The 26,415-nt window shown below is 51.4% G+C and overlaps 1 protein-coding gene across 4 annotated transcripts in view; it reads left to right on the top strand.

The window, feature by feature from the left end:
* The window catches only part of DIXDC1 (DIX domain containing 1), a 158,628-nt gene that overhangs the window by 89,271 nt on the left and 42,942 nt on the right, over nucleotides 1-26,415 (top strand). For 3 of the 4 annotated variants that reach the window (XM_060251355.1, XM_060251354.1, XM_060251353.1), the window contains one exon: nucleotides 16,851-16,963. In XM_060251355.1, the coding sequence (XP_060107338.1) occupies nucleotides 16,851-16,963 (113 nt within the window). Of the gene's footprint in view, nucleotides 1-12,061; nucleotides 12,118-16,850; nucleotides 16,964-26,415 lie in introns of those variants that run through there. The other variant, XM_060251356.1, reaches the window with a different exon arrangement.

Here is a 26,415-nt window from a genome sequence, read left to right as displayed (position 1 = left end):
ATGGCCCCAGGCACAGGCAGAGCCTTGGCCTAGATAGCCCAGGCTAGCCCGATCTCGTCAGATCTCGGAAGCGAAACAGGGCCAGCCCTGGCTAGTATTCAGGTGGGAGACCTCCAAGGAATAAGAGGATCGTGATATAGGGGCAGGCAGAAGAAGAAGAGGATATTGGATTTATATCCCGCCCTCCACTCCGAAGAGTCTCAGAGCGGCTCACAATCTCCTTTCCCTCCCCCCCCCCCACAACAGACACCCTGTGAGGTAGATGAAGATACTGGATTTATATCCCGCCCTCCACTCCGAAGAGTCTCAGAGCGGCTCACAATCTCCTTTCCCTTCCTCCCCCACAACAGACACCCTGTGAGGTAGATGAAGATATTGGATTTATATCCCGCCCTCCACTCCGAAGAGTCTCAGAGCGGCTCACAATCTCCTTTCCCTCCCCCCCCCACAACAGACACCCTGTGAGGTAGATGAAGATATTGGATTTATATCCCGCCCTCCACTCCGAAGAGTCTCAGAGCGGCTCACAATCTCCTTTCCCTTCCTCCCCCACAACAGACACCCTGTGAGGTAGATGAAGATATTGGATTTATATCCCGCCCTCCACTCCCATTTTGCTGCAGTCTTTCCTGAGTCTGGTTCAGTGAGAGGCCTTTACTCACCGTGTGGAAAGAAAGGCGCTCGTTTTGGATGGCCCCAGGCACAGGCAGAGCCTTGGCCTAGATAGCCCAGGCTAGCCCGATCTCGTCAGATCTCGGAAGCGAAACAGGGCCAGCCCTGGCTAGTATTCAGGTGGGAGACCTCCAAGGAATAAGAGGATCGTGATATAGGGGCAGGCAGAAGAAGAAGAGGATATTGGATTTATATCCCGCCCTCCACTCCGAAGAGTCTCAGAGCGGCTCACAATCTCCTTTCCCTCCCCCCCCCCCCCACAACAGACACCCTGTGAGGTAGATGAAGATACTGGATTTATATCCCGCCCTCCACTCCGAAGAGTCTCAGAGCGGCTCACAATCTCCTTTCCCTCCCCCCCCCCCACAACAGACACCCTGTGAGGTAGATGAAGATATTGGATTTATATCCCGCCCTCCACTCCAAAGAGTCTCAGAGTGGCTCACAATCTCCTTTACCTTCCTCCCCCACAACAGACACCCTGTGAGGTGGGTGGGGCTGGAGAGGGCTCTCACAGCAGCTGCCCTTTCAAGGACAACCTCTGCCAGAGCTATGGCTGACCCAAGGCCATTCCAGCAAGTGCAAGTGGAGGAGTGGGGACTCAAACCCGGTTCTCCCAGATAAGAGTCCGCACACTTAACCACTACACCAAACTGGCTCTCCAGCAAACCAGCTCTGAAAAATCTCTTGCCTTGACTTGGATATCCCAGGCTAGCTTGCTCTCATCAGATCTTGGAAGCTAAACGGCATCGGTCCTGGTTAGCAATCAGATGGGAGACCTCCAGGGAATACCAGGGTCAGGATGTGGAGGCAGGCAATGGCAAACCATCTGTGAATGTCTCCCGTCTTGAAAACTCCAGAGCAGCAGTCCCCAACTTTTTTTGCACCAGGGACCAGTTTGGTAAAAGACAATTTTTCCACGGACCGGGGGAGGGGCGTGCGCGTGATTTCAGGATAATACAATCGTGCACTTTATTTCTGTTAGTTTGGTGTGGTGGTTAAGCGTGCGGACTCTTATCTGGGAGAACCGGGTTTGATTCCCCACTCCTCCACTTGCAGCTGCTGGAATGGCCTTGGGTCAGCCATAGCTCTGGCAGAGGTTGTCCTTGAAAAGGTGCTTGAAAGAGCCAGTTTGGTGTTGTGGTTAAGTGTACAGACTCTTATCTGGGAGAATCAGGTTTGATTCCCCACTCCTCCACTTGCAGCTGCTGGAATGGCCTTGGGTCAGCCATAGCTCTGGCAGAGGTTGTCCTTGTGAGAGCCAGTTTGGTATAGTGGTGAAGTGTGCGGACTCTTATCTGGGAGAACCAGGTTTGATTCTCCACTCCTCCACTTGCAGCTGCTGGAATGGCCTTAGGTCAGCCAGAGCTCTCTTATCTGGGAGAACGGGGTTTGATTCCCCACTCCTCCACTTGCAGCTGCTGGAATGGCCTTGGGTCAGCCATAGCTCTCTTATCTGGGAGAACTGGGTTTGATTCCCCACTCCTCCACTTGCAGCTGCTGGAATGGCCTTGGGTCAGCCATAGCTCTGGCATAGCTGTCCTTGTGAGAGCCAGTTTAGTGTAGTGGTTAAGTGTGCGGACTCTTATCTGGGAGAACCGGATTTGATTCCCCACTCCTCCACTTGCAGCTGCTGGAATGGCCTTGGGTCAGCCATAGCTCTGGCAGAGGTTGTCCTTGTGAGAGCCAGTTTGGTATAGTGGTGAAGTGTGCGGACTCTTATCTGGGAGAACCAGGTTTGATTCTCCACTCCTCCACTTGCAGCTGCTGGAATGGCCTTAGGTCAGCCAGAGCTCTCTTATCTGGGAGAACGGGGTTTGATTCCCCACTCCTCCACTTGCAGCTGCTGGAATGGCCTTGGGTCAGCCATAGCTCTCTTATCTGGGAGAACTGGGTTTGATTCCCCACTCCTCCACTTGCAGCTGCTGGAATGGCCTTGGGTCAGCCATAGCTCTGGCATAGCTGTCCTTGTGAGAGCCAGTTTAGTGTAGTGGTTAAGTGTGCGGACTCTTATCTGGGAGAACCGGATTTGATTCCCCACTCCTCCACTTGCAGCTGCTGGAATGGCCTTGGGTCAGCCATTGCTCTGGCAGAGCTGTCCTTGTGAGAGCCAGTTTGGTGTAGTGGTTAAGTGCGCGGATTCTTATCTGGGGGAACCGGGTTTGATTCCCCACTCTTCCACTTGCAGCTGCTGGAATGGCCTTGGGTCAGCCATAGCTCTTGCAGGAGTTGTCCTTGAAAGGGCAGCTTCTGGGAGAGCTCTCTCACAGCCCCACCCACCTCACACGGTGCCTGTTGTGGGGGAAGGAGGTAAAGGAGATTGTGAGGAGCTCTGAAATTTGTAGTGGAGGGTAGGATATAAATCCAAAGTGTTATTACTACTAGTACTACATTGTAATATATAATGAAATAATTATACAACTCACAGCCCGGTACCGGTCCACGGCCCGGGGGTTGAGGACCACTGCTCTAGAGGGTTGCCATAAATCAGCTGTGATATGACAGCATGCACACTTTCAATCCACTTTTAAAGCACTTTCCAACTAGATTTTTACTGTGTGAAATGGCAAAACCCAGTTGGAAAGGGCGGTGAAAGTGGATAGAAAATGTATTAGTGTGTGTGATCACAGCCATTTCCCTTGCAACAGTACCTGAAGGTGCCATTCCTTCCCAAGCTACTAGAGAAGAAGAAGAAGAAGATATTGGATTTATATCCCGCCCTCCACTCCGAAGAGTCTCAGAGCGGCTCACAATCTCCTTTACCTTCCTCCCCCACAACAAACACCCTGTGAGGTGGGTGGGGCTGGAGAGGGCTCTCACAGCAGCTGCCCTTTCAAGGACAACCTCTGCCAGAGCTATGGCTGACCCAAGGCCATGCCAGCAGGTGCAAGTGGAGGAGTGGGGAATCAAACCCGGTTCTCCCGGATAAGAGTCCGCACACTTAACCACTACACCAAACTGGCTCTCCCCCAAACTGGCTCTAGAGGGATTGCGGGGTGTGTGTGTGTGTGTGCGTGGGTGGGTGGGTGGGGGTTCCTTAAAAAAAATCTGCAATTGCTAGATCACTATAGCGTAAGAACAGCGTAACAATCTCTTTCCAGTGCCTTTGAATTCCCAACTTGTCATTTCTTTTGTAAGAAAAGAACACTGTCGACCTTTTTGTTGCAGCTACCGAAAAAAGCTAGATACTTTTTTAGAAAATGAAAGCTGGGAATTTTGAAAAACTTAGTAGAGCTTGACGGGATGTTGAATATAGTCTATATTACGGTATAGCTGGATCTCAGCAGATCTTGGAAAGCTAAGCAGGGTTGGTGCATAGAAGGGAGACCACGGAGGAAGGCTATGCAGAGGAAGGCAACAGCAAACCACCTCTGCCTCTCACTTGCCTTGAAAGCCTTTAGCTGGGGTTGACAGTATGTACATTATGTACAGTAGTAGATTTTGGCAGTATAATGCTGCTGTTCTGTGGGGATCAAGCGACAGTCAAGTATTATTTATTTATTTAATGGCAGAATTACACACAGGAAGCCTATAATAGTAAGAGAGCCGGTTTGGTGTAGTGGTTAAGTGCGCGGACTCTTATCTGGGAGAACCGGGTTTGACTCCCCGCTCCTCCACTTGCTGCTGCTGGAATGGCCTTGGGTCAACCATAGCTCTTGCAGGAGTTGTCCTTGAAAGGGCAGCTGCTGTGAGAGCTCTTTCAGCTCCACCTACCTCCTAGGGTGTCTGTTGTGGAGGGAGAAGATACAGGAGATTGTGAGCCGCTCTGAGTCTCTGATTCAGAGAGAAGGGCGGGGTATAAATCCGCAGTCGTCGTCTTCTTCTTCTAATCGTTATTATTTGTGGGGTTGGAGGCAAGGAGATTGTGGGGGAAAGTGTGAATGTGTTTGCAAAAGCAACGAGACCTTTACGGAGAATCACAACCACATGGAAGTTGCCTCAATAATCTAGCTCAGCACCTTCTTCCCGGCAACGATTAGACAGACCTCTGGGAACTCAGCAGGAGAGCCCAAAGTAAATAGATGTCCTTTCCTAAGTTTTAGTTTGTCTGTTGAATCCAGTCCCTGGGCTTCCCATTAGTTATTGTATTTAGTGGCTTTAGGCCAGGGTCATCAAGAGTATGACTGCTCCAGGACTTGGGGACTTCCTTCATTTTGACCCTCTTCAGAGTCCACGTGTTGGCATCTACTAGCCCTGGTGATGGAGAGGAGCCTCCACATTCAGAGGCACGGATCCTCTGAGTCAGGAGGCAACTTCAGCTTCTATCCCCAGTTTGTTGACCCTCCAGAGGAACTGGTTGGGCACTGTGTGAGACAGGATGCTAGACCAGATGGACCCTCACTGGTCTGACCCAGCAGGGCTCTTCTGATGTTCTTACAGGGAAAGGCCTCAGCCTCTCTGCCCTGTTGTTGGCCCTCCAGAGGAACTGGCTGGCCACTGTGTGAGACAGGATGCTAGACCAGATGGACCCTCACTGGTCTGACCCAGCAGGGCTCTTCTGATGTTCTTACAGGGAAAGGCCTCAGCCTCTCTGCCCTGTTGTTGGCCCTCCAGAGGAACTGGCTGGCCACTGTGTGAGACAGGAGGCTAGACCAGATGGACCCTCACTGGTCTGACCCAGCAGAGCTCTTCCGATGTCCTTACAGGGAAAGGCCTCAGCCTCTCTGCCTTGTTGGCCCTCCAAAGGAATTGGTTGGGCACTGTATGAGACAGGATGCTGGACTAGATGGACTCTCACTGGTCTGACCCAGCAGGGCTCTTCTGATGTTCTTATGAAGGCCTCAGCCTCTCTGCCTTGTTGTTGGCCCTCCAAAGGAATTGGTTGGCCACTCTGTGAGACAGGAGGCTGGACTAGATGGACTCTCCCTGGTCTGATCCAACAGGGCTCTTCTGATGTTCTTCTCAGGGGAAGGCCTCAGCCTTTCTGCCCTGTTGTTGGCCCTCCAGAGGAACTGGCTGGCCACTGTGTGAGACAGGAGGCTGGACTAGATGGACCCTCCCTGGTCTGATCCAGCAGGGCTCTTCTGAGGTTCTTCTCAGGGGAAGGCCTCGGCCTCTCTGCCCTGTTGTGGGCCCTCCAGAGGAACTGGCTGGCCACTGTGTGAGACAGGAGGCTGGACTAGATGGACCCTCCCTGGTCTGATCCAGCAGGGCTCTTCTGAGGTTCTTCTCAGGGGAAGGCCTCGGCCTCTCTGCCTTGTTGTTGGCTGTCCAGAGGAACTGGTTGGCCACTGTGTGAGACAGGATGTTGGGCTAGATGGGCCCCTGGAGTGATCCAGCAGGGCACTTCTTATTATCTTATCTGTCAGGATCTCTGCAGTGTTTGTAGATCAGAAGGAACCGGGTGATTTTAATGTTTCACGTAGCATTTTCTTTGACTGTCCAGCACTCGGCAAAATCTTATTGGGAAACCAACCAACCCCCCAATAATCTTCATATACAGAATTTCCTACTGAGACCTTCCCAGTGGAAGTTAAACTTCCAAAGACTCGTCTTGAGCTTCTCGTTGCCATCTCCCTGCAGGCCTCTTGCATTGTGCAGGGGGTTGGACTAGATGACCCTAGAGGTCCCTTCCAACTCTATGATTCCCACCCAGCCGCGCTCGCAGGATCAAAGACAAGAGGAAGCCCCGAAGATCTGACAGGCTTGATCCAGTGTGCAAATTTTCCAGAGTTCTCCTAATCCCGCAGGGCCAGGGGCGCGTTCAGAAGGGCTCGCCCGCCTGCTAGGAAATTGATCGGAGGTTGTATCAAGCGGGAGCTCAAATGCTCTTTAATTAAACCCGGGCCTGTGCTGCAATGTGTAATTAGATTCCACTCGTAACGTCCTGAGAGTTAGAAACGTGCTGCGTCCGTCAGATGTGGGTTTGCATCCTGGAGCGGGACAAAGGGCAGAAACGGCGCTGCAGAGCTCAGACGCAAGACCCACGAGAGAGGCTGAGAGGCCATCTCAGAACTGCAGAACAAATGTCGAGTTCAGCGGCACCTTTAATAGCAACAGCAGTTTATTCAAGGCACAAGCTTTAAGAGAGGATTGGATAAACGCATGGAGCAGAGGTCCATCAACGGCTATTAGCCACAGCAAACATGTAGCCCGGAAGACGCCTATCAGGCCCCTGAGCAACCGGCTGTCATCTGCTTCCTTCACCCTATCTCTTGTTTCCCTCTGCATCACGGCTTATTTTGCCAGGCTCTCTCAATTGCACAGCACAGCTACTGAGCCAAGCCTCTCTTCCTTCTATTGGCCGAGGCTTTTCTCCCTCCTGGTCCCCTGGGGGAGGAAGGAAAGAGCCAGAACTTCCTTTGCCCACTTCGCTGGATCCCGTGGGAGAGATGCAAAGAAAGCACTTTTAAGACCAACGAGTGCTAATGTTTTAAGCATGTTTTATTTAAAGGCTTTTTAAAAAAATCTTTGTGTTTGTCTGTGTCCCTTATAAAGTTTATGTCACTGCTACCTAACCTTAAATAGGTACACACACAGCCTGGCCCAACATGCCTTGGCCCAACAAAGTCTCATTTATGGCAGATTCAGTCCTCATAACAAATGAGTTCGACACCCCTGATGATATAGATGGAACTCTCTGGGGCAGTGAAGCTCTGTATTCTTGGTGCTGCGGGGGCAACAGTGGGAGGACTTCTAGTGTCCTGCCCCCACCAGTGGACCTCCTGATGGCGCCTGGTTTTTTGGCCACTGTGTGACACAGAGTGTTGGACTGGAGGGGCCATTGGCCTTATCCAACATGGCTTCTCTTATGTTCTTATGTGACATGGCGGGTTGGACTGGATGGGCCATTGGCCTGACCCAACACGGCTTCTCTTATGTTCTTATGTGACACAGAGTGTTGGACTGGAGGGGCCATTGGCCTGATCCAACATGGCTTCTCTTATGTTCTTATGTGACACTGAGTGTTGGACTGGATGGGCCACTGGCCTGACCCAACACGGCTTCTCTTATGTTCTTATGTGACACAGAGTGTTGGACTGGATGGGCCATTGGCCTGATCCAACAGGGCTTCTCTTATGTGACACAGAATGTTGGACTGGAGGGGCCACTGGCCTGATCCCATGGCTTCTCTTATGTTCTTATGTGACACAGAGTGTTGGACTGGATGGGCCATTGGCCTGATCCAACATGGCTTCTGTTATGTTCTTACATGACACAGAGTGTTAGACTGGAGGGGCCATTGGCCTGATCCAACATGGCTTCTCTTATGTTCTTATGTGACACGGAGTGTTGGACTGGATGGGCCATTGGCCTGATCCAGCATGGCTTCTCTTATGTTCTTATGTGACACAGAGTGTTGGACTGGAGGGGCCACTGGCCTGATCCAACATGGCTTCTCTTATGTTCTTATGTGACACAGAGCGTTGGACTGGAGGGGCCATTGGCCTGATCCAACATGGCTTCTCTTATGTTCTTATGTGACACAGAGCGTTGGACTGGAGGGGCCATTGGCCTGATCCAACATGGCTTCTCTTATGTTCTTATGAGCTTTCACGTTAGAAGTTAACCCTAGAAAAAATAGAAGTTAACGGCTGCCCACCTGGCTGTATCTCAGAATCGTATTTGTGCTGCTGCAGGGAGAAACAAACAAGCACGGTTGGCGTGTGCCAGTGGAGGGGCGAGGGCAGTAAATGTCATTAATCCTTCCAGAGCCAGGCTCCTTGGTGGAGAGGGTGGATCTGGGGGTCCAACAGAACAGCATTTCTCTCCACCCCACCCCCCCATCCCAGCAGTGCCAACAGCTCCGCTTGTTTTGTGTGAAAGGAAGCAGATTGAGCTTCTTGTACACAGAAGTGCCAGAATCTGGCACCCAGAATCCTACCAAGCACAGAGAATAACTGTTCAAATGGCAGCAGCGCTTGCCAAACCGGGCAGGCTTTATGCCTCTCCAAGAGGAACGGAGGAGTATTTGTGTGTGTTTGGGAGGGGAGAGTGGCAGCTGCGCGGTGGAGAGGGACATGCAGAGGCAGAAATCACATTCAGTCAGCATCAAGAGCAGTTTGCGCTGCTTCTGAGGGCGCTAGGTAGCTTGTTTTTAAATCTAGGTCATGTGCTCAAGGATGCTTAACGCAGATTAACGTTTCCTTCGCTGTTGTGGACTCACAGCGTGGGGTGGCAAAGGGGCAGGTTTGCCATCTGGGCCCTTTCAGAACTGGGCTTAAAGGTAATGCGGAGTTCCTAATCTGAGTGATAGTCGTGTCGTGGTGGTGGTAAAAGGTAAAGGGAGTCCCCTGTGCAAGCACCTGTCGTTTCCGACTCTGGGGTGACGTCGCATCAAGACATTTTCATTGCAGGCTTTTAACGGGGCGGTTTGCCATCGCTTTTCCCAGTCATCGACGCTTCCCTCCCCGCCCCCCAGCAAGCTGGGTACTCATTTTACTGACTCGAAGGATGGAAGGCTGAGTCAACCTGGAGCCGGCTACCTGAACCAGCTTCCGCCAGGATCGAACTCAGGTCGTGAGCAGAGAGCTCGGACTGCAGTACTGCAGCTTTACCACTCTGCGCCACGGGGCTCTTAGGTAAAGGTAGTCCCCTGTGCAAGCACCAGTCCTTTCTGACTCTGGGGTGATGTTGCATTGCAACGTTTTCATGGCAGACTTTTTACGGGGTGGTTTGCCATTGCCTTCCCCAGACATCGCTGCTTTCCCCCCAGCAAGCTGGGGACTCGTTTTGCTGATCTCAGAAGGATGGAAGGCTGAGTCAACCTGGAGCTGGTTATCTGAACCCAACTTCCACAAGGATCGAACTCAGGTTGTGAGCAGAGAGCTCGGACTGCAGTACTGCAGCTTTACCACTCTGCACCAAAGGGCAATTGGTGGCGGTGGAAGTGCTGCCAATGCAACATTTTTAAAAACATCTGCACAGACAGCTGGAAGCCTTGCTAGGCAGGAGCCCCACCAACTTTCTAAAAAATGCTCGATGGGTACCAGGAAGGGTATTTGTGGGCACTGCAGCCCCCACGGATTCCATGCTGGGGACTCCTTGTATTAATGACTCTGTTTGGTCTCTCCTTATCCCTGGCCCCCAGTAAAAATGAACCCACATCACAGTGTTTCCGGTGCCTGTGGCTGGCCTCTTAAGTGCTCAGAAAGGCTGTGCATAGAGGGTGAATGACGTGTCTCCTCCAAAGCCTGGATCTGCCTCCTTCTTGTGAAGTCCACGCACAGACTGCGATGGAAGCTGTTGCCACTAGTAACCGAGGAACCGGATGTCACTTCCGGAGGTTGCCCTCTGGTGCAGTGCCTCATCTCCCCCAGCTGTGAAAGATGGACAGTGCTTTTGAACATATGAAGCTGCCTTCTACTGAATCAGACCTTCGGTCCATCAAAGTCAGTATTGTCTACTTAGACTGGCAGCGGCTCTCTAGGGTTTCAAGCTGAGGTTTTTCATGCCTACTTGCCTGGACTGTTTTTAGTTGGAGATGCCGGGGATTGAACCCGGGACCTTCTGCTTACCAAGCAGATGTTCTACCACTGAGCCACTGTCCCTCCCTTGACTGGGCCCCTGAGTCCTGGCGGCTGGCAACTAGAAGAAGATGATACTGGAGTTATATCCCGCCCTCCACTCCGAATCTCAGAGTGGCTCACAATCTCCTTTACCTTTCTCCCCCACAACAAACACCCTGTGAAGTGGGTGGGGCTGAGAGGGCTCTCACAGCAGCTGCCCTTTCAAGGACAACCTCTGCCAGAGCTATGGCTGACACAAGGCCATTCCAGCAGGTGCAAGTGGAGGAGTGGGGAATCGAACCCGGTTCTCCCAGATAAGAGTCCGCACACTTAGCCACTACACCAAACTGACTCTCACAAGGACAGTTCTGCGAGAGTTCTGGCTGACCCAAGGCCATTCCAGCAGGTGCAAGTGGAGGAGTGGGGAATCAAACCTGGTTCTTCCAGATAAGAGTCTGCACACTTAACCATTGCACCAAACTGGCTCTCGGTCTAGGCAAGTGCGGCGTGTTTGCATCCGTACAGAATCCCCGTCGGAGTTTCCTTGCCCAGCAACGATCCCCAAAGTCCCCATGTAACTTCATCAGTGCCTCGCCTTTCTCCCTTTGTTTAAAACAACGTTGTGTTCCTCGTTGGTGCTGTCTGCCACTATTTTTATGAAAGCTAGCATGGTGTGGTGGTTAGAGCACTGGGCTCAGATCTGGGAGACCCAGGTTCGAATCCCTACTTGTGCCGTGGAAGCCGGCTGGGGGACTTTGGGCCAGCCGGACTCTCAGCCTAACCTACCTTGCCGGGTTGTTGTGGGGATAAAAGAGAGCAGAAGGGAATGGTGTAAGCTGCCTTGGGGTCCCTAATAGGGATTAAGGTGGGGGGGGGGTATAAGTGAAGTAAATAACTAAGTAAACTGCAGAGAGCTGCCTGATATATTCTGGTTAGTGGGCAAGAAATTATAGCATTCCTTTCCCTAAAAAGGAAGTCAATCAGCAGAAGCAGACAGGTTTCCCAAGGGTGACGGGCAATACCTGCTGCCCATTTTTTTTAAATTGAAATATATTCTGTATCTCCCTGCCCACCCCCCACCCCGAAAAAAAATCCCATGGCCAGATCTCCCACACCCATATAAACCAAGTGCGTGTGTTTGTCTGCAGCGTTTCTATGTGCCTCTTTTTCCTGTAGCTCAAAAGCACATTCCTGACGTCACAGTTTCTTTGGGGAGGGGGGGGGGACATTCTACTAAGGGAAGGCAGCAGATATGATTCATAGTGGAACTACCCGATTCTTGCTGTTTTGCCCAGGCTCCGAAGCAGTCTTCCTTCCTTCCTTCCTCCCTCCCTGCGCTGCCTGCCTCCATCCCTCTTTCCCCAGCCCCTCCCCTCACCGGCCACCCGTCTCCTCCACCCTGGGCTGGGAGATCTCAGCGAAGAGGTTCCTCGCGCAGCCCCGGTGACAGCAGGAGCGAGAGCGGAGCGAGGAGCATCACAGCCAACGCAGAGCCACGCAGGGGTAGGAGGCAGGGGAGCTGGGATCTCTGCACGCTGCGCTTCAGAGGCAGGACCTGAGCCCTTCCCGTGGCTCCTCCGTGGGTCCAGGTCTCTCCAGCGGATGTCTGTTGGGCGGCTGAGCTGACCAGAATGGGCTGAGGACCGGGGCTTGCGATCCAGGCTCGAGATCCAAGAATCGGGGCATCTGTCAGACCCAAAAATGCAAGAGTGCAAAACAAACAGCCCACGAGCCAACTCAGAGACCCAGGCTGCTGGATTTTTGGCTCCCGCCTCCCCGGTCGGGATGTCTGAGTGGAGGAGCTGCTCATTTCCCCCCTGCCTGCCCAAATGTCTCGGCTCCTTCGTTTGACAGGAGCCAACATCCCTGGCGCAGAAATTCCGAGCACGTGAAAGAGGGAGACGGAGAGATGCCAGCGGCCGGGACCCGCAGACGGAGACTGGCTCTGTGAGGGCAGAGGCTCAAGGGGAATCATGGGAGGGAAGCAGGTTAAATGGTGAGCCCTCCGCTTGTGCTTCTGTCATTTAAATTTGGGGGTGGGGGTGGTGCTGAGCCAGAGAGGGGTGCTTCTGAAAATGCGGTGGGTGGGTGAGGGGGAGGCAGGCTCGGTTGCCAAGACCCTTGTAGTGGTCCTTGTCAGCTGTGCACCGGGGCAAGGGAAGCAGGAAAGAATTGTCCCCTGCAGCATCGATCCTGTTGGCATTGATTTCATTTTCCAGACCTCCTTCCCCCTGCCTTCTCACGATGAATGAATTGGAGCACGTCCTTTAAAAAACAAACCCAAAACCGACAGGTTCAAAACCACGTTTCCCTCATGGATATGGTGCCAGACCATCCGCTGCCACTTTTAACTAGGCGAGGGTTAATTGACGGGCGGAGCTGGCAACCTTTGAGCCATGCTTCAGGCTCCAGCCGTAGCCTCGGACTTTAGGGGAGCCCCCCCCCCCCCCCCGGCAGCTCTCGCCGGTGATTCATGAGCCCACGAGCCGTAAATAGAACTGGAGTCGGGTGATTGTCTCAGATGCCTGGAAACTGCCTGGAGACAGTGTCTGAAATCCTGGTGCAACTGCAGTTTGCGATGTTGTGGAGCGTTCTGTGGGCTGTGTGAACCTCGGAGATGAATTGCGTGCAGTGTGTGTGTGTGGGGTGGGAGATCGTAGTTTGGAGTTATTTTTCTGGGCTGATGTTGCCAGATGTCCCCCCCCCCCCGTCCTTTTCAGGATCACTGTCTGTGTTGAGGCCGCGCAGCCATCAGTCTTGCCTTGCCCACAGTCCTGAGGGGATGCGGCCTTTTTGGCTGCCTGGCTTCTGTGTTCTTCAGAGCAGGCCTCTCGCTGATGTGCAGAGACGTAACAGGTGAACCTGTTCCTGATATGGAAATGAAGTGGCGGGGGAAACATCTCCCCAGCCGGCTGCTTTTAAAGGCACGCCAGCAGTACCAGGCTTTCTGTCTGGCAACGCCTCTGTTCCCTCTTCCCAATTTAGTCAAACGTAATCTGTTTGTCTCTACCCAAACCTTAATGTTTTGTCGTCGTTCTGTTGTTGACCGACATGCTGTGACCCACCTTGAGTCCACCTGTGAGGGAGGGCGGGATATAAGGCAAATAAACCAAATCAAATTGGTTGCAACATGTAGCTGTTATGACCAGCCGTATGAACATATGAAGCTGCCTTATACTGAATCAGACCCTGGGTCCATCAAAGTCAGTCTTGTCTACTCAGACTGGCAGTGGCTCTCCAGGGTCTCAAGCTGAGGTTTTTCGTGCCTATTTGCCTGGACCGTTTTTTAGTTGGAGATGCTGGGGATTGAACCTGGGACCTTACAAAGCAGATGCTCTACCACTGAGCCACAGCCCCATTCATGGCTCTCCAGGGTCTCAAGCAGAGGTTTTTCACGCCTATTTGCCTGGACCCTTTTTTAGTTGGAGATGCCGGGGATTGAACCTAGGACCTCCTGCTTACCAAGCAGATGCTCTACCACTGAGCCATGGCCCCTCTCCACTCTGGGTCCATCAAAGTCAGTATTGTCTACTCAGACTGGCAGCGGCTCTCCAGGGTCTCAAGCTGAGGTTTTTCATGCCTATTTGCCTGGACCCGTTTTTAGTTGGAGATGCCCGGGATTGAACCTGGGACCTCCTGCTTACCAAGCTGATGCTCTACGACTGAGCCACCATCCCTCCCCTAAATGGGCTTTCCCCATATGGAAAGTCCCCCCCACCGCTGATTTCAGATGGAAGGTTTTGGGGTTTATTTTTGTAACAACTGTACTTACACAGTATACCTGACACCCTGGAGTCTCTTAGCCAATACTATTCTCTCTTAGCCAATACTATTCTCTCTTAGCCAATACTATTCCTGCCTAGAAGTCTGATTCAGAAATGGGAGGCTTCCAGGAAATGTGCTGCTGAGGCATTTTCTCTCCCCCCCACCCCCGTTTTAAATCTCTTTTGCTTTCTTCATTCCCCATTTTTCTGTTTCTTTTGTTTTGTTCTGTCTTTTGTTTCCATCTCTGGGAAAAACGAAACATTAACTCTTGCTCACACTTGCAAGGATAAATTCTTTGGGGACGCATTAAATGGGTCAGCGAGTTGTAGATGTGCTGTTGTCTGGGCAATGCGTGCGGGAAGAATTTCCGAGGGGGAGGGGGGATGAAGTCCGAGAGGCTGTACCGATGGCTTGGCCCTTTAAAAAATGGCTGGGCCCTTTTAAAAAAAAACACAGAAGGAAGTTGACATCAAGGATGTAAAGTCCAGGTCATGGGTCGGGGTCCTTATTCTTATGGGAATTGTTGATTGTTCAAAACAATCTTATTTGACTTTTGTGTCTGGTGGCTCCCAGCACCCCTTGAAGCTTCTGAAGCAAGGAGCAAAAAAAGAACTGGGCAAATGCGAGAAGCTTTGACTGGCAAATTGCAGCCCTTAATTGGGATTCCCCAAGATTTGCCTCCAAGCAGAACTGCTGCTGCAGTATAGAATGTGCTGCTAGATTCCTTAGAATGTGGGCTAAGCCCCCTGAGCTTTTATATATGTATGTCAGGGGTGGGGATGGGGGAGCCTGAAAGAACTTTCCTCTGCTCACAGCAAAGGCAGCCCTACCAGAGGGGCAAGCCCTGCCTGGAGCTTACAGTAGGCCCTGTACTGGGAGTCCTGTCCGCTCTTGGAGGATTGGCTACATCAGGGGTGTGTGGCCTAATATGCAAAGGAGGTCCTGCTAGAATTCCTTGTAAGCTCTTGGAGGATTGGCTACATCAGGGATGTGGGGCCTAATATGCAAAGGAGCTCCTGCTAAAATTTCTTGTAAGCTCTTGGAGGATTGGCTACATCAGGGGTGTGTGGCCTAATATGCAAAGGAGCTCCTGCTAGAATTCCTTGTAAGCTCTTGGAGGATTGGCTGCATCAGGGATGTGGGGCCTAATATGCAAAGGAGCTCCTGCTAGAATTCCTTGTAAGCTCTTGGAGGATTGGCTACATCAGGGGTGTGTGGCCTAATATGCAAAGGAGCTCCTGCAAGAATTCCTTGTAAGCTCTTGGAGGATTGGCTGCATCAGGGGTGTGGGGCCTAATATGCAAAGGAGCTCCTGCTAAAATTCCTTGTAAGATCTTGGAGGATTGGCTACATCAGGGGTGTGGGGCCTAATATGCAAAGGAGCTCCTGCAAGAATTCCTTGTAAGCTCTTGGAGGATTGGCTGCATCAGGGGTGTGGGGCCTAATATGCAAAGGAGCTCCTGCTAAAATTCCTTGTAAGATCTTGGAGGATTGGCTACATCAGGGGTGTGGGGCCTAATATGCAAAGGAGCTCCTGCTAGAATTCCTTGTAAGCTCTTGGAGGATTGGCTACATCAGGGGTGTGTGGCCTAATATGCAAAGGAGCTCCTGCAAGAATTCCTTGTAAGCTCTTGGAGGATTGGCTGCATCAGGGGTGTGGGGCCTAATATGCAAAGGAGCTCCTGCTAAAATTCCTTGTAAGATCTTGGAGGATTGGCTACATCAGGGGTGTGGGGCCTAATATGCAAAGGAGCTCCTGCAAGAATTCCTTGTAAGCTCTTGGAGGATTGGCTGCATCAGGGGTGTGTGGCCTAATATGCAAAGGAGCTCCTGCTAGAATTTCTTGTAAGCTCTTGAAGGATTGGCTACATCAAGGGTGTGGGGCCTAATATGCAAAGGGGCTCCTGCTACAAAAAAAAAAGCCCTGGCCACTGCAGACCAAAGAGTGGCACGTGGCTGATGGTAGCAGGATGACCCAGGGATAGCCTTTGGTGGGGAGTTCTACTCTGTCACCCATCTCCTGCCCATTTCAGAGGGAATTTGCTAGTGGATTGTTCCCTGTTATTAGTTAACGTCTACTGGTCTTTTGATATGTGTCCCCTCTAAGAGAGCCAGTTTGGTGTAGTGGTTAAGTGCGTGGACTCTTATCTGGGAGAACCAGGTTTGATTCCCCACTCCTCCACTTGCACCTGCTGGAATGGCCTTGGGTCAGCCAGAGCTCTGGCAGAGCTGTCCTTGTGAGAGCCAGTTTGGTGTAATGGTTAAGTGCGTGGACTCTTATCTGGGAGAACCGGGTTTGATTCCCCACTCCTCCACTTGCACCTGCTGGAATGGCCTTGGGTCAGCCAGAGCTCTGGCGGAGGTTGTCCTTGAAAGGGCAGCTGCTGTGAGAGCCCTCTCAGCCCCACCCACCTCACAGGGTGTCTGTTGTGGGGAAGGAAGATAAAGGAGATTGTGAGTTGCTCTGAGACTCTGAGATTCGGAGTGGAGGGCGGGATATAAATCCATCTTCTTCTTCGAAGCTGAGTTAGCGTGAGCTAGTTCATAGATTTTTAGCCTGCAGCTCACAGATTTTTGTCTTAGCCCAGGAAGAATGACCCCAGAGCACAATAATTTTACGCCATAGCTCACAACTTTAATACCAGTAGCTCACAACTTGAATGCCAGTAGCTCACAACTTGAATGCCAGTAGCTCACAAAGTAGAATTTTTGTTCCCAAGACTCTGCAGCTTAGAAGGAATATTGCTATTGACCATAATAAACTTGATCGATTGATTAGTTAACGGAAGGCAGTTGTTCTGGGATTTCCACTAAAGCGCACCTCTGTTGAACTCTGAATTCAGTCCAGTTGGACTTCTTGAAGCGTGCTGAATTTTCTTGTTTCACGTAACTAAATGGGAGTTGCTGCTTCAGTTGGCACTGAAAAAAAAAGACGGTTGCCTCCTCTTCTCTTCCCTTTTGCAGCCTCACGTCGCCCAGCCCCGTAAACAGCGCCAAGAGTGAGTCCAGCGCCACCCCTTCGGAGGAAAAGGCGGGATTTGACATTGTTCGGGAAGAAGAAGCTGAGACTAGAACAGGTAGGGGAATAGCCGGCCAACCAGCAAAGGGTTCTAACGGGTGGAATTCTAGCAGGAGCTCGTTTGCATATTAGGCCACACACCCCTGATGTGGCCAGTCCTCCAAGTGCTTACAAGGCTCTTTTTTGTAAGCTCTTGGAAGATTGGCTACAACAGGGTGTGTGTGGCCTAATATGCAAAGGAGCTCCTGCTAGAATTCCATCCCTGATCCTAACTGACAGCTCTGGGTTGAGAAATACCTGGAGATCTGGAGGGAGGATTCTGGGGCGGGTGGAGTTTGGGGAGGGGAGGGGCCTCAGCAGGGTAGAGCCCACCCTCCAAAGTAGCCGTTTCCTCCAAGGGAACGGATCTTGGTCATCTATAGTAGTGAGATCTCCAGGTGCCACCTGGAGCTTGGCAACCCCAGCTGGGGAATTCCCATCTGGCCCTTGCACCGGTATTGATTTCTGTGACGAGACTTTCCTGTGGTGCTTCTGGCCCCACCAGAGATACCAGGATTGCAAACGGCATGCACCCTGTATTAATCCCCTAGCCGTGATCCTTCCAGTAGGGGCGTTTAGTCCAGCATCTGAGGGGGCTTCTGGAGTCCTTTAGGCATTCCTTTTGTGTCATGCAGCGGCGGTCTTCAACTAATCAAAAGAGTTTCTGGCTCAACATTAGGGAGAACTTCCTGACCGTTAGAGCAGTTCCTCAGTGGTACAGGCTTCCTCAGGAGGTGGTGGGCTCTCCTTCCTTGGAGGTTTTTAGACAGAGGCTAGATGGCCATCTATCAGCAATGAAGATCCTGTGAATTTAGGGGGAGGTGTTTGTGAGTTTAGAGCGATTCCTCAGTGGTACAGGCTTCCTCAGGAGGTGGTGGGCTCTCCTTCCTTGGAGGTTTTTAAACAGAGGCTAGATGGCCCTCTGACAGCAATGAGGATCCTGTGAATTTAGGGGGAGGTGTTTGTGAGTTTAGAGCAGTTCCTCAGTGGAACAGGCTTCCTTGGGAGGTGGTGGGCTTTCCTTCCTTGGAGGTTTTTAGACAGAGGCTAGATGGCCAGCAATGAGGATCCTGTGAATTTGGGGGGAGGTTTTTGTGAGTTTAGAGCGGTTCCTCAGTGGAACAGGCTTCCTCGGGAGGTGGGGGGCTCTCCTTCTTTGGAGGTTTTTCAACAGAGGCTAGATGGCCATCTGACAGCCATGCTGATCCTGTGAATTTAGAGGAGGTGTTTGTGAGTTTCCTGCATTGTGCAGGGGGTTGTACTAGATTATCCTGAAGGTCCCTTCCAACTCTAGGATTCTAGGATTAGGAAGACCTTCCTGACCGTTAGAGCAATTCCTCAGTGGAACAGGCTTCCTCCTTTGGAGGTGGGGGGCTCTCCTTCCTTGGAGGTTTTTAAACAGAGGCTAGATGGTCATCTGACAGCAATGAGGATCCTGTGAATTTAGGGGGAGGTCTTTTTGAGTTTCCGGCATTGTGCAGGAGGTTGGACTAGATGATCCAGGAGGACCCTTCCAACTCAGTTCTATGATTCTATTCCAGACCTGAGGCCCACCCTTAATTCTGGGCAGCAGTGTGGAACCTGCTAAGGCTGGGGTGTCAAACTCATTTGTTATAAGGGCTGGACCTGGCGTAAATGAGACCTTATCGGGCTGGGCTGCGCGTGTCATAAAACGTAATGCCTGGTGGCGGAGATATAAACTTTATAAAGGACACCGACAAACACAGTTAAAGATTTTTTAAAAAAACCTAAAATAAAACATGCTTAAAGTGTTAGCACCCTTGCAATGTTTTGTTCATTTATTAGTTTCTGATAACCGACACCTTTTGCTCTGAATTATTGCATCAAAATCTGGAGACAATGTCTGTACTGTAGCAATTTGAGTAGGCTGTTCAGATGTCGTTCAGGTGTTAAGTTGCCAACTTGCTTTTGATTTATTGACATTCATTACAGAAATATCGTGGTCAATGCTTTGAACCTAAGACCCAGGGGAAAACATGAAATGGCTGGGCATTGCGAGCTTTTGCACATAAGTTGCTTCCTGCGCTGGTCAGCCAGTGGAGAAAACAGCGACTTTGCTCCGTAGCTCCTGCGCGATTGAGCAAGCCTGGCAAAGCAAGCTGTGATGCAGAAAGAAGCGAGGGAGAGAGAAGGAAGCGGGTGAGAGCAAGTTGCTCGGGGGCCTGATAGGAGCCCTCCGGGGACCCGATCCAGCCCTCGGGCTGCACGTTTAACCTCCCTGTGCTAAGGTGTGCGATGTCAGTCACGTGACAGGAAGAAGCCAGCTGAGCTGTGACTCCGCTGGGGTCGAGGCCAGGGCAGTGGGCGGTGGACGAAAAGAGCTGGGGCCCGGACCCATGAGCCAAACACCAGGAAGTCTACCCTAGTGAGGGGCAAGTCAAGGGTCAGAGCCAAGGAGGACTCCTCCGCCACCAGGGGCCTTGACCTACTGACCGCCTGTTTCTCTCAGCCGGTGTGCAAAGGAGATGTGACTCTCAGCACCTGCGCAGGAACGGTGGGTCCTTCCGAAAGCCTGCAAAAAACAATTAGGCTCGCTCTATGAGGACGTGGGGCTTGCCACCCACCCGAGGGCCCTGCAACGTGGGTTTGAGGACCCCTGTTCTGCAGCACCCCTACAGGCCTCTTCACATAAATTGTTTTATTCATTCATTATTTTAAAAATGCCTTAGCCGCTTTTCTACCTTACAGAACTCAAGGCGCCTTGCCGTGGAAGCAGAACAGTAATAATTTTAAACTGTATTAAAAACACAAATTAAAAGCAGGTGCGCGCACACACACACACACACAAAACCACAAGTTATTTGAACCGCGTTAGAGGTCTGAAAGCCAGTTCCCTTAGGAATGCTGTTATTGAAGAAGAAAATGAAGATATTGGATTTATATCCCGCCCTATACTCTGAGTCTCAGAGTCTCAGAGCGGCTCACAATCTCCTATCTCTCCCCACCCCCCAACAGACACCCTGTGAGGTAGGTGGGGCTGAGAGAGCGTTTACAGCAGCTGCTCTTCCAAGGACAACTACAAGAGCTCTGGCTGACCCAAGGCCATTCCAGCAGGCGCAAGTGGAGGAGTGGGGAATCAAACCTGGTTCTCCCAGATAAGAGAGCTGTGGCTGACCCAAGGCCATTGCAGCAGCTGCAAGTGGAGGAGTGGGGAATCAAACCCAGTTCTCCCAGATAAGAGAGCTCTGGCTGACCCAAGGCCATTCCAGCAGCTGCAAGTGGAGGAGTGGGGAATCAAACCCAGTTCTCCCAGATAAGAGAGCTCTGGCTGACCCAAGGCCGTTCCAGCAGGTGCAAGTGGAGGAGTGGGGAATCAAACCCAGTTCTCCCAGATAAGAGAGCTCTGGTTGACCCAAGGCCATTCCAGCAGGTGCAAGTGGATGAGTGGGGAATCAAACCCGGTTCTCCCAGATAAGAGTCCGCACGCTTAACCACTACACCAAACTGGCTCTCAAACTGTGTTGAAACTTGCATGGCAGTTTCCACACAGAAGCAAGGAAAAGGCACTGCAGAAGTGGCGGCTCCTCTCCTCATCTCTTTCTGTCGATGCCACACCCCCTCTCATCCCTCCCCTTTCCCTCCACTGTGGGAGTGCAAGAGCCCCAATGCAAGCTGCCCTCCCGGGGTCCTGGCTGAGACACAGCGCAAAACTGCACAGTTGCTCAGCTTGCGAAGGAATAAAGCCTGTTAAAGGGAGGAAACGTGGAGCTGAGTGACACCATTCTGAAAGCTAAGCTTAGCTCCTCCCAGTATTGCCTGCTGCTTCCTTTGAGCCAGATCAAAGGTTTCCCCCGGGCCTCCCCTTGTGTCGTGCTGGGAAGGAGCACAGTGTCGTGTGAATGCTCCCCAAAAAGAGCGGAGGCATCCCGTGATCCTCCCAAGGGAAATACATTTATTTATTTATTTGTCTAACTTATATCCCAACCTCCTCGTTACAGGCTCAGGGCGGCTAACAACCAATAAAAACAACAAGACTGAAAACGCTAAACCAACGATATTCATTAAAAGCAATAAATTGCAAATCTTTAATTAATCTTTGAGTGGCGGCAGCCTATGTAGCTAAGGAGGGCTCGGTGTTTGAGGCATTTGCCTGATCTGTAGTCATGAAGAAACAAAGACAGAACTTCGATCTCGCATTCCGGCCTTTCCTGTTAAAGACAGCCGCTTCACACGTTTGAAGAGTAAGCCAAAGATTCTGCAAGTCAGGTAGCCACAGCTGCCTTCAGCTACCTGTTGCACAGACCAACCCAGGTTTGCGTCTGCTCAGTGTGTGAAATGGCTGTTATCCTTGGCCACCTCGAGTCAATTCAAAATCATATTTGCTGCTTTCACATCCATGATACTGGTTTTTAGTTTTTCTGTGGCTGCAAGTCAGTTGACCCGCATTGCCAGTTGGCTCAAAAATGTCAAATTTTAACGTGGTATTAATTTTCCAAAAAAAAAAAAAGGGAAAAGGAAAGCTGGAAATAGAAAGTTAAAGTTACACTTAACATTACGATTGTAATCCAGTCTGCGTGCTGATGAATCTTTCGTATGAAATATCATTGAGATATTACTATTCATTTTACACCATGTCTTCATCGTCTGTGTAAAATATTATACATATTGTAAGTCGTCCTTTAAGAAGAAGAAGAATTGCAGATTTATACCCCGCCCTTCTCTCTGAATCAGAGACTCAGAGCGGCTTACAATCTCCTATATCTTCTCCCCCCACAACAGACACCCTGTGAGGTGGGTGGGGCTGAGAGGGCTCTCACAGCAGCTGCCCTTTCAAGGACAACCTCTGCCAGAGCTATGGCTGACCCAAGGCCATTCCAGCAGGTGCAAGTGGAGGAGTGGGGAATCAAACCCGGTTCTCCCAGATAAGAGTCCACTCACTTAACCACTACACCAAACTGGCTCTCTGTCTATCTGTCTATTCGTATTGAAGAAGAAGAAGAAGAAGAAGAAGAAGAAGAAGAAGAAGAAGAAGAAGAAGAAGAAGAAGAAGAATTGCAGATTTATATCCTGCCCTTCTCCCTGAATCAGAGACTCAGAGCGGCTTACAATCTCCTATGTCTTCTCCCCTCACAACAGACACCCTGTGAGGTGGGTGGGGCTGGAGAGGGCTCTCACAGCAGCTGCCCTTTCAAGGACAACCTCTGCCAGAGCTACGGCTGACCCAAAGCCATTCCAGCAGGTGCAAGTGGAGGAGTGGGGAATCAAACCCAGTTCTCCCGGATAAGAGAGCTATGGCTGACCCAAGGCCATTCCAGCAGGTGCAAGTGGAGGAGTGGGGAATCAAACCTGGTTCTCCCAGATAAGAGTCCACACACTTAACCACTACACCAAACTACACCAAATTGGATGACTTTTCCACATTTTAATATACATCTTAAGAGATAAGAATAAAAGTTCACACCAGTGTGTCTTAAGTATCTAACCATACACAAAGCTTCTCGCAACGTCTTTCTCCTGCTTCACGTTTGCAAAGGACACATCCCAGATTTCAAAGTCTTCCAACATGGGGTTTGTAGTAAAACAGTGACAAATGATGCCTCTTTCCCTCTGATTCCTCCAATAAGGAAGAGACTATAGCATTGCAGGGTCTCTGTATCTCACGCCCGTGAGATAGGTTTAGGGTCTGAATGATGGATGAGTTTTAAACACATGTCTAGAGCGTTGGGGGGCGTAACCATAGCAGTCTCTTGTTTGTGAAGGGAAAAGGTCCCAGGGAAGCCCCTTTTTGTTATTCACAGAGCAGGGCAGGGCGCTTTGTCCTGAAATCAAGCAAAGAGGGGGGAACCCCTCAAAACAAAAGCCTGAAATCCTCTGTCTGGGTGAGTCTGAATTTATAATGCCCAGAAGCTGGAACGGGGCCTGGGAAAATGTAATTTCTGGGGCTGGTTTCTTAAAAAATGCTTTTGCTAAGTTATTTAGCATCATCGCACCATCTGCGTTAGGTGGACAGAGAGTTTGTTTCAGCAGAAAACAGCAAGAGTCCAGTCGACTTAAAATTTGTGGCAGGATTTGAGCTTTCCTGAGTCAGTGCTCACTTCTTCAGATGCATCTAGAATGTAAGTCCAGCTGTCCTTATATCTCGGAGAGTGGAGTGATATAAGACAGATGGTCTCGCATTCTAGCTGTATTTGAAGAAGCGATCAGTGGCTCAGATGACGACTGCAGATTTATGAACATATGAACATATGAAGCTGCCTTATACTGAATCAGACCCCCGGTCCATCAAAGTCAGTATTGTCTTCTCAGATTGGCAGCGGCTCTCCAGGGTCTCAAGCTGAGGTGTTTCACACCTATTTGCCTGGAGCCTTTTTTGGAGATGCCGGGGATTGAACCTGGGACCTTCTGCTTCCCAAGCAAATGCTCTACCACTGAGCCACCGTCCCTCCCCTTCTCTCTGAATCAGAGACTCAGAGTGGCTCACAATCTCCTTTATCTTCTCCCCCCACAACAGACCCTCTGTGAGGTAGGTGGAGCTGAGAGGGCTCTCACAGCAGCTGCCCTTTCAAGGAAACCTGCCAGAGCTATGGCTGACCCAAGGCCATGCCAGCAGGTGCAAGTGGAGGAGTAAGAACATAAGAACATAAGAGAAGCCATGTTAGATCAGGCCAAAGGCCCATCCAGTCCAACATTCTGTGTCACACAGCGGCCAAGGCCTTTCCAGCAGGTGCAAGTGGAGGAGTGGGGAAACAAACCCAGTTCTCCCAGATAAGAGAGCTATGGCTGACCCAAGGCCTTTCCAGCAGGTGCAAGTGGAGGAGTGGGGAATCAAACCCGGTTCTCCCAGATAAGAGTCCGCACACTTAACCACTACACCAAACTGGCTCTCACAAGGACAACCTCTGCCAGAGCTATGGCTGACCCAAGGCCATTCCAGCAGCTGCAAGTGGAGGAGTGGGGAAACAAACCCGGTTCTCCCAGATAAGAGTCTGTGCACTTAACCACTACACCAAACTGGCTCTCACAAGGACAGCTCTGCCAGAGCTATGGCTGACCCAAGGCCATTCCAGCAGGTGCAAGTGGAGGAGTGGGGAATCAAACCCGGTTCTCCCAGATAAGAGTCTGTGCACTTAACCACTACACCAAACTGGCTCTCACAAGGACAGCTATGCCAGAGCTATGGCTGACCCAAGGCCATTCCAACACCTGCAAGTGGAGGATTGGGGAATCAAATCTGGTTCTCCCAGATAAGAGAGCTATGGCTGACCCAAGGCCATTCCAGCAGCTGCAAGTGGAGGAGTGGGGAATCAAACCTGGTTCTCCCAGATAAGAGAGCTACGGCTGACCCAAGGCCATTCCAGCAGCTGCAAGTGGAGGAGTGGGGAATCAAACCCGGTTCTCCCAGATAAGAGAGCTATGGCTGACCCAAGGCCATCCCAGCAGCTGCAAGTGGAAGAGTGGGGAATCAAACCCGGTTCTCCCAGATAAGAGTCCGCACACTTCACCACTACGCCAAACTGGCTCAGGAAAGCTGATACCTTGTGCTCTGACCTGAATAGCCCAGGCAAGCTGATCTTGTCCATCTTGGAAGCTAAGCAGGGCCGACTCTGGCAAGTATTTGGCTGGGAGAGCTCCTGGGAATACCAGAGCCAGGAGGTAGAGGCAGGATGTATCAAGCCACTTCATTGGATGTTCTTTGGAGAGCCAGTTTGGTGTAGCGGTTAAGTGTGCGGACTCTTATCTGGGAGAACCGGGTTTGATTTCCCACTCCTCTACTCGCAGCTGCTGGAATGGCCTTGGGTCAGCCATAGCTCTGGCAGAGTTGTCCTTGAAAGGTCAGCTTCTGGGAGAGCTCTCTCAGCCCCACGCACCTCACAGGGTGTCTGTTGTGGGGGAGGAAGCTAAAGGCAGTTGTAAGCTGCTCTGAAACTCTGATAAATCTCCAGTCTTCTTCATCTTCCACGCCCCAGTAGGGGTGCTAGAAGTCACCGCGACTTCCAGACACGCATGCACACGCTTCAACCCCACCCCACCCAAGCTCCTGCCCTGCCACAAATTTTGTTAAGTCTTTAAGGAGCTCCTGGACTCCTGCTCTTTCCTACCGCCGCAGACAAGCACGGCCACCTGCCTTGATCTGTCTCCACAGAGAGGTGGTTTGGTTGTTGCGTGTCTGCCTCGTTTTTTCCTTCCATCCTGAAAGTTGAGGCGAACTGCACGCTTGGAGGAGGGGGATCCCCGGGGAGTCCCCCTATCCAGGCACCGACCTGACCCAAGCAGCGTCGCTTCTGCCAGCCCCTTGTGTCACGTGCTTTCTGATCGGGCAAGTGAGAAGCTGCCCAAACGCACAAGTACCTGTGGGAGGAAGCCCACGTGTCTGTGACACAGGAGCGTCTTGCAGACCTGCTCAGGTGACCGGGGAAGCCGTATCTTTCGACCTGGTCCTTTCGACTTGACTCGGATCGGTCAGCGTGTCGTTGGGCGCAGCCCTCGCCGGAAGACGTTTTGCTCTCCTGATGACAAAATAGAGCCGGGGCGGCCAAACTTGCTTAATGTAAGAGCCGCATAGAATAAAAAGTCAGATGTTTGAGAGCCATAAGAGATGAATGTCAGATGTTGGGGGGGGGGGGAGGAAAATAGATGGGGGAAGGGAAGAGGGAGAGAGAGGTGGAAAGAAAGCAACTTTAAATGCATTCTCCAAGCTGCTGGCTGGCTTGGCTTGGGGAAGTGATTTAAAGAGACAAATGCCTTCTCCAAGCTGGTTGACGGGGCAGTGGGGGCTTCAAGAGCCACACCATATGTGTGAAAGAGCCACATGCGGCTCCCGAGCCACAGTTTGGCCACCCCTGCAATAGAGGGTCTGCTTGCTATCTACCGGTAAGCCCCCTCAAGTGTGAGCTATAGGGGGTAAGACAGCATATGATCATGGCTTTAAAAGGGGAGTGGGCAAACTCACAGAGGACAAGGCTATCAGTGGTTAGTAGGATATCTGCTCCCTCCAGTCCCAGAGACGGCCTCCCTCTTTCTATCAGTTGCTGGGGGGTGTGGGAGGGAGGATGCTGTGTAGTCATCCTGCCTGCAGGCTTCCTAAAGGCCACTGGTTGGCCGCCGGGCAAACAGAATGTTAAACTTGATGGGCCTTTGGTATATTCCAGGATGGCTCTTCTTAGGTTCTTACGGCACGCCCTTCCTGCCAAGACTGACAGGTCTTCACATGGCTTAGCAGTGTCTTCATCCCACTCCTTGGCAGGCCTCGGATTCAGCAGGAGCTCACAGGAGTGAAGCTCCTGAACCTTTCTGAGGGTTCCCCCTCCTCGTCCCCACCTACCTTGTTCACTGAACAGTAGGTGCAGCTGCATAGCAATCCCTGGATTAGGAAAGTGGGCAGCCAGCCAGCCACCAGGAGCTTTGCCACGCCCCCAGCAGCTCTCATTAACCCCTGGAGAAGCCCACCCCACCCTTTCTCCACTTCTTATGTGATTCTGGGGAGCAGGTGGTTTGCTGGCCTTTTGACTG

The sequence above is a fragment of the Heteronotia binoei genome, chromosome 12 (assembly GCF_032191835.1).
Source record: "Heteronotia binoei isolate CCM8104 ecotype False Entrance Well chromosome 12, APGP_CSIRO_Hbin_v1, whole genome shotgun sequence".
Taxonomy (NCBI): domain Eukaryota; kingdom Metazoa; phylum Chordata; class Lepidosauria; order Squamata; family Gekkonidae; genus Heteronotia; species Heteronotia binoei.
The sequence above is the reverse complement of the archived record's forward strand: the minus strand, read 5'-3'. Positions and strand labels throughout refer to the sequence as shown.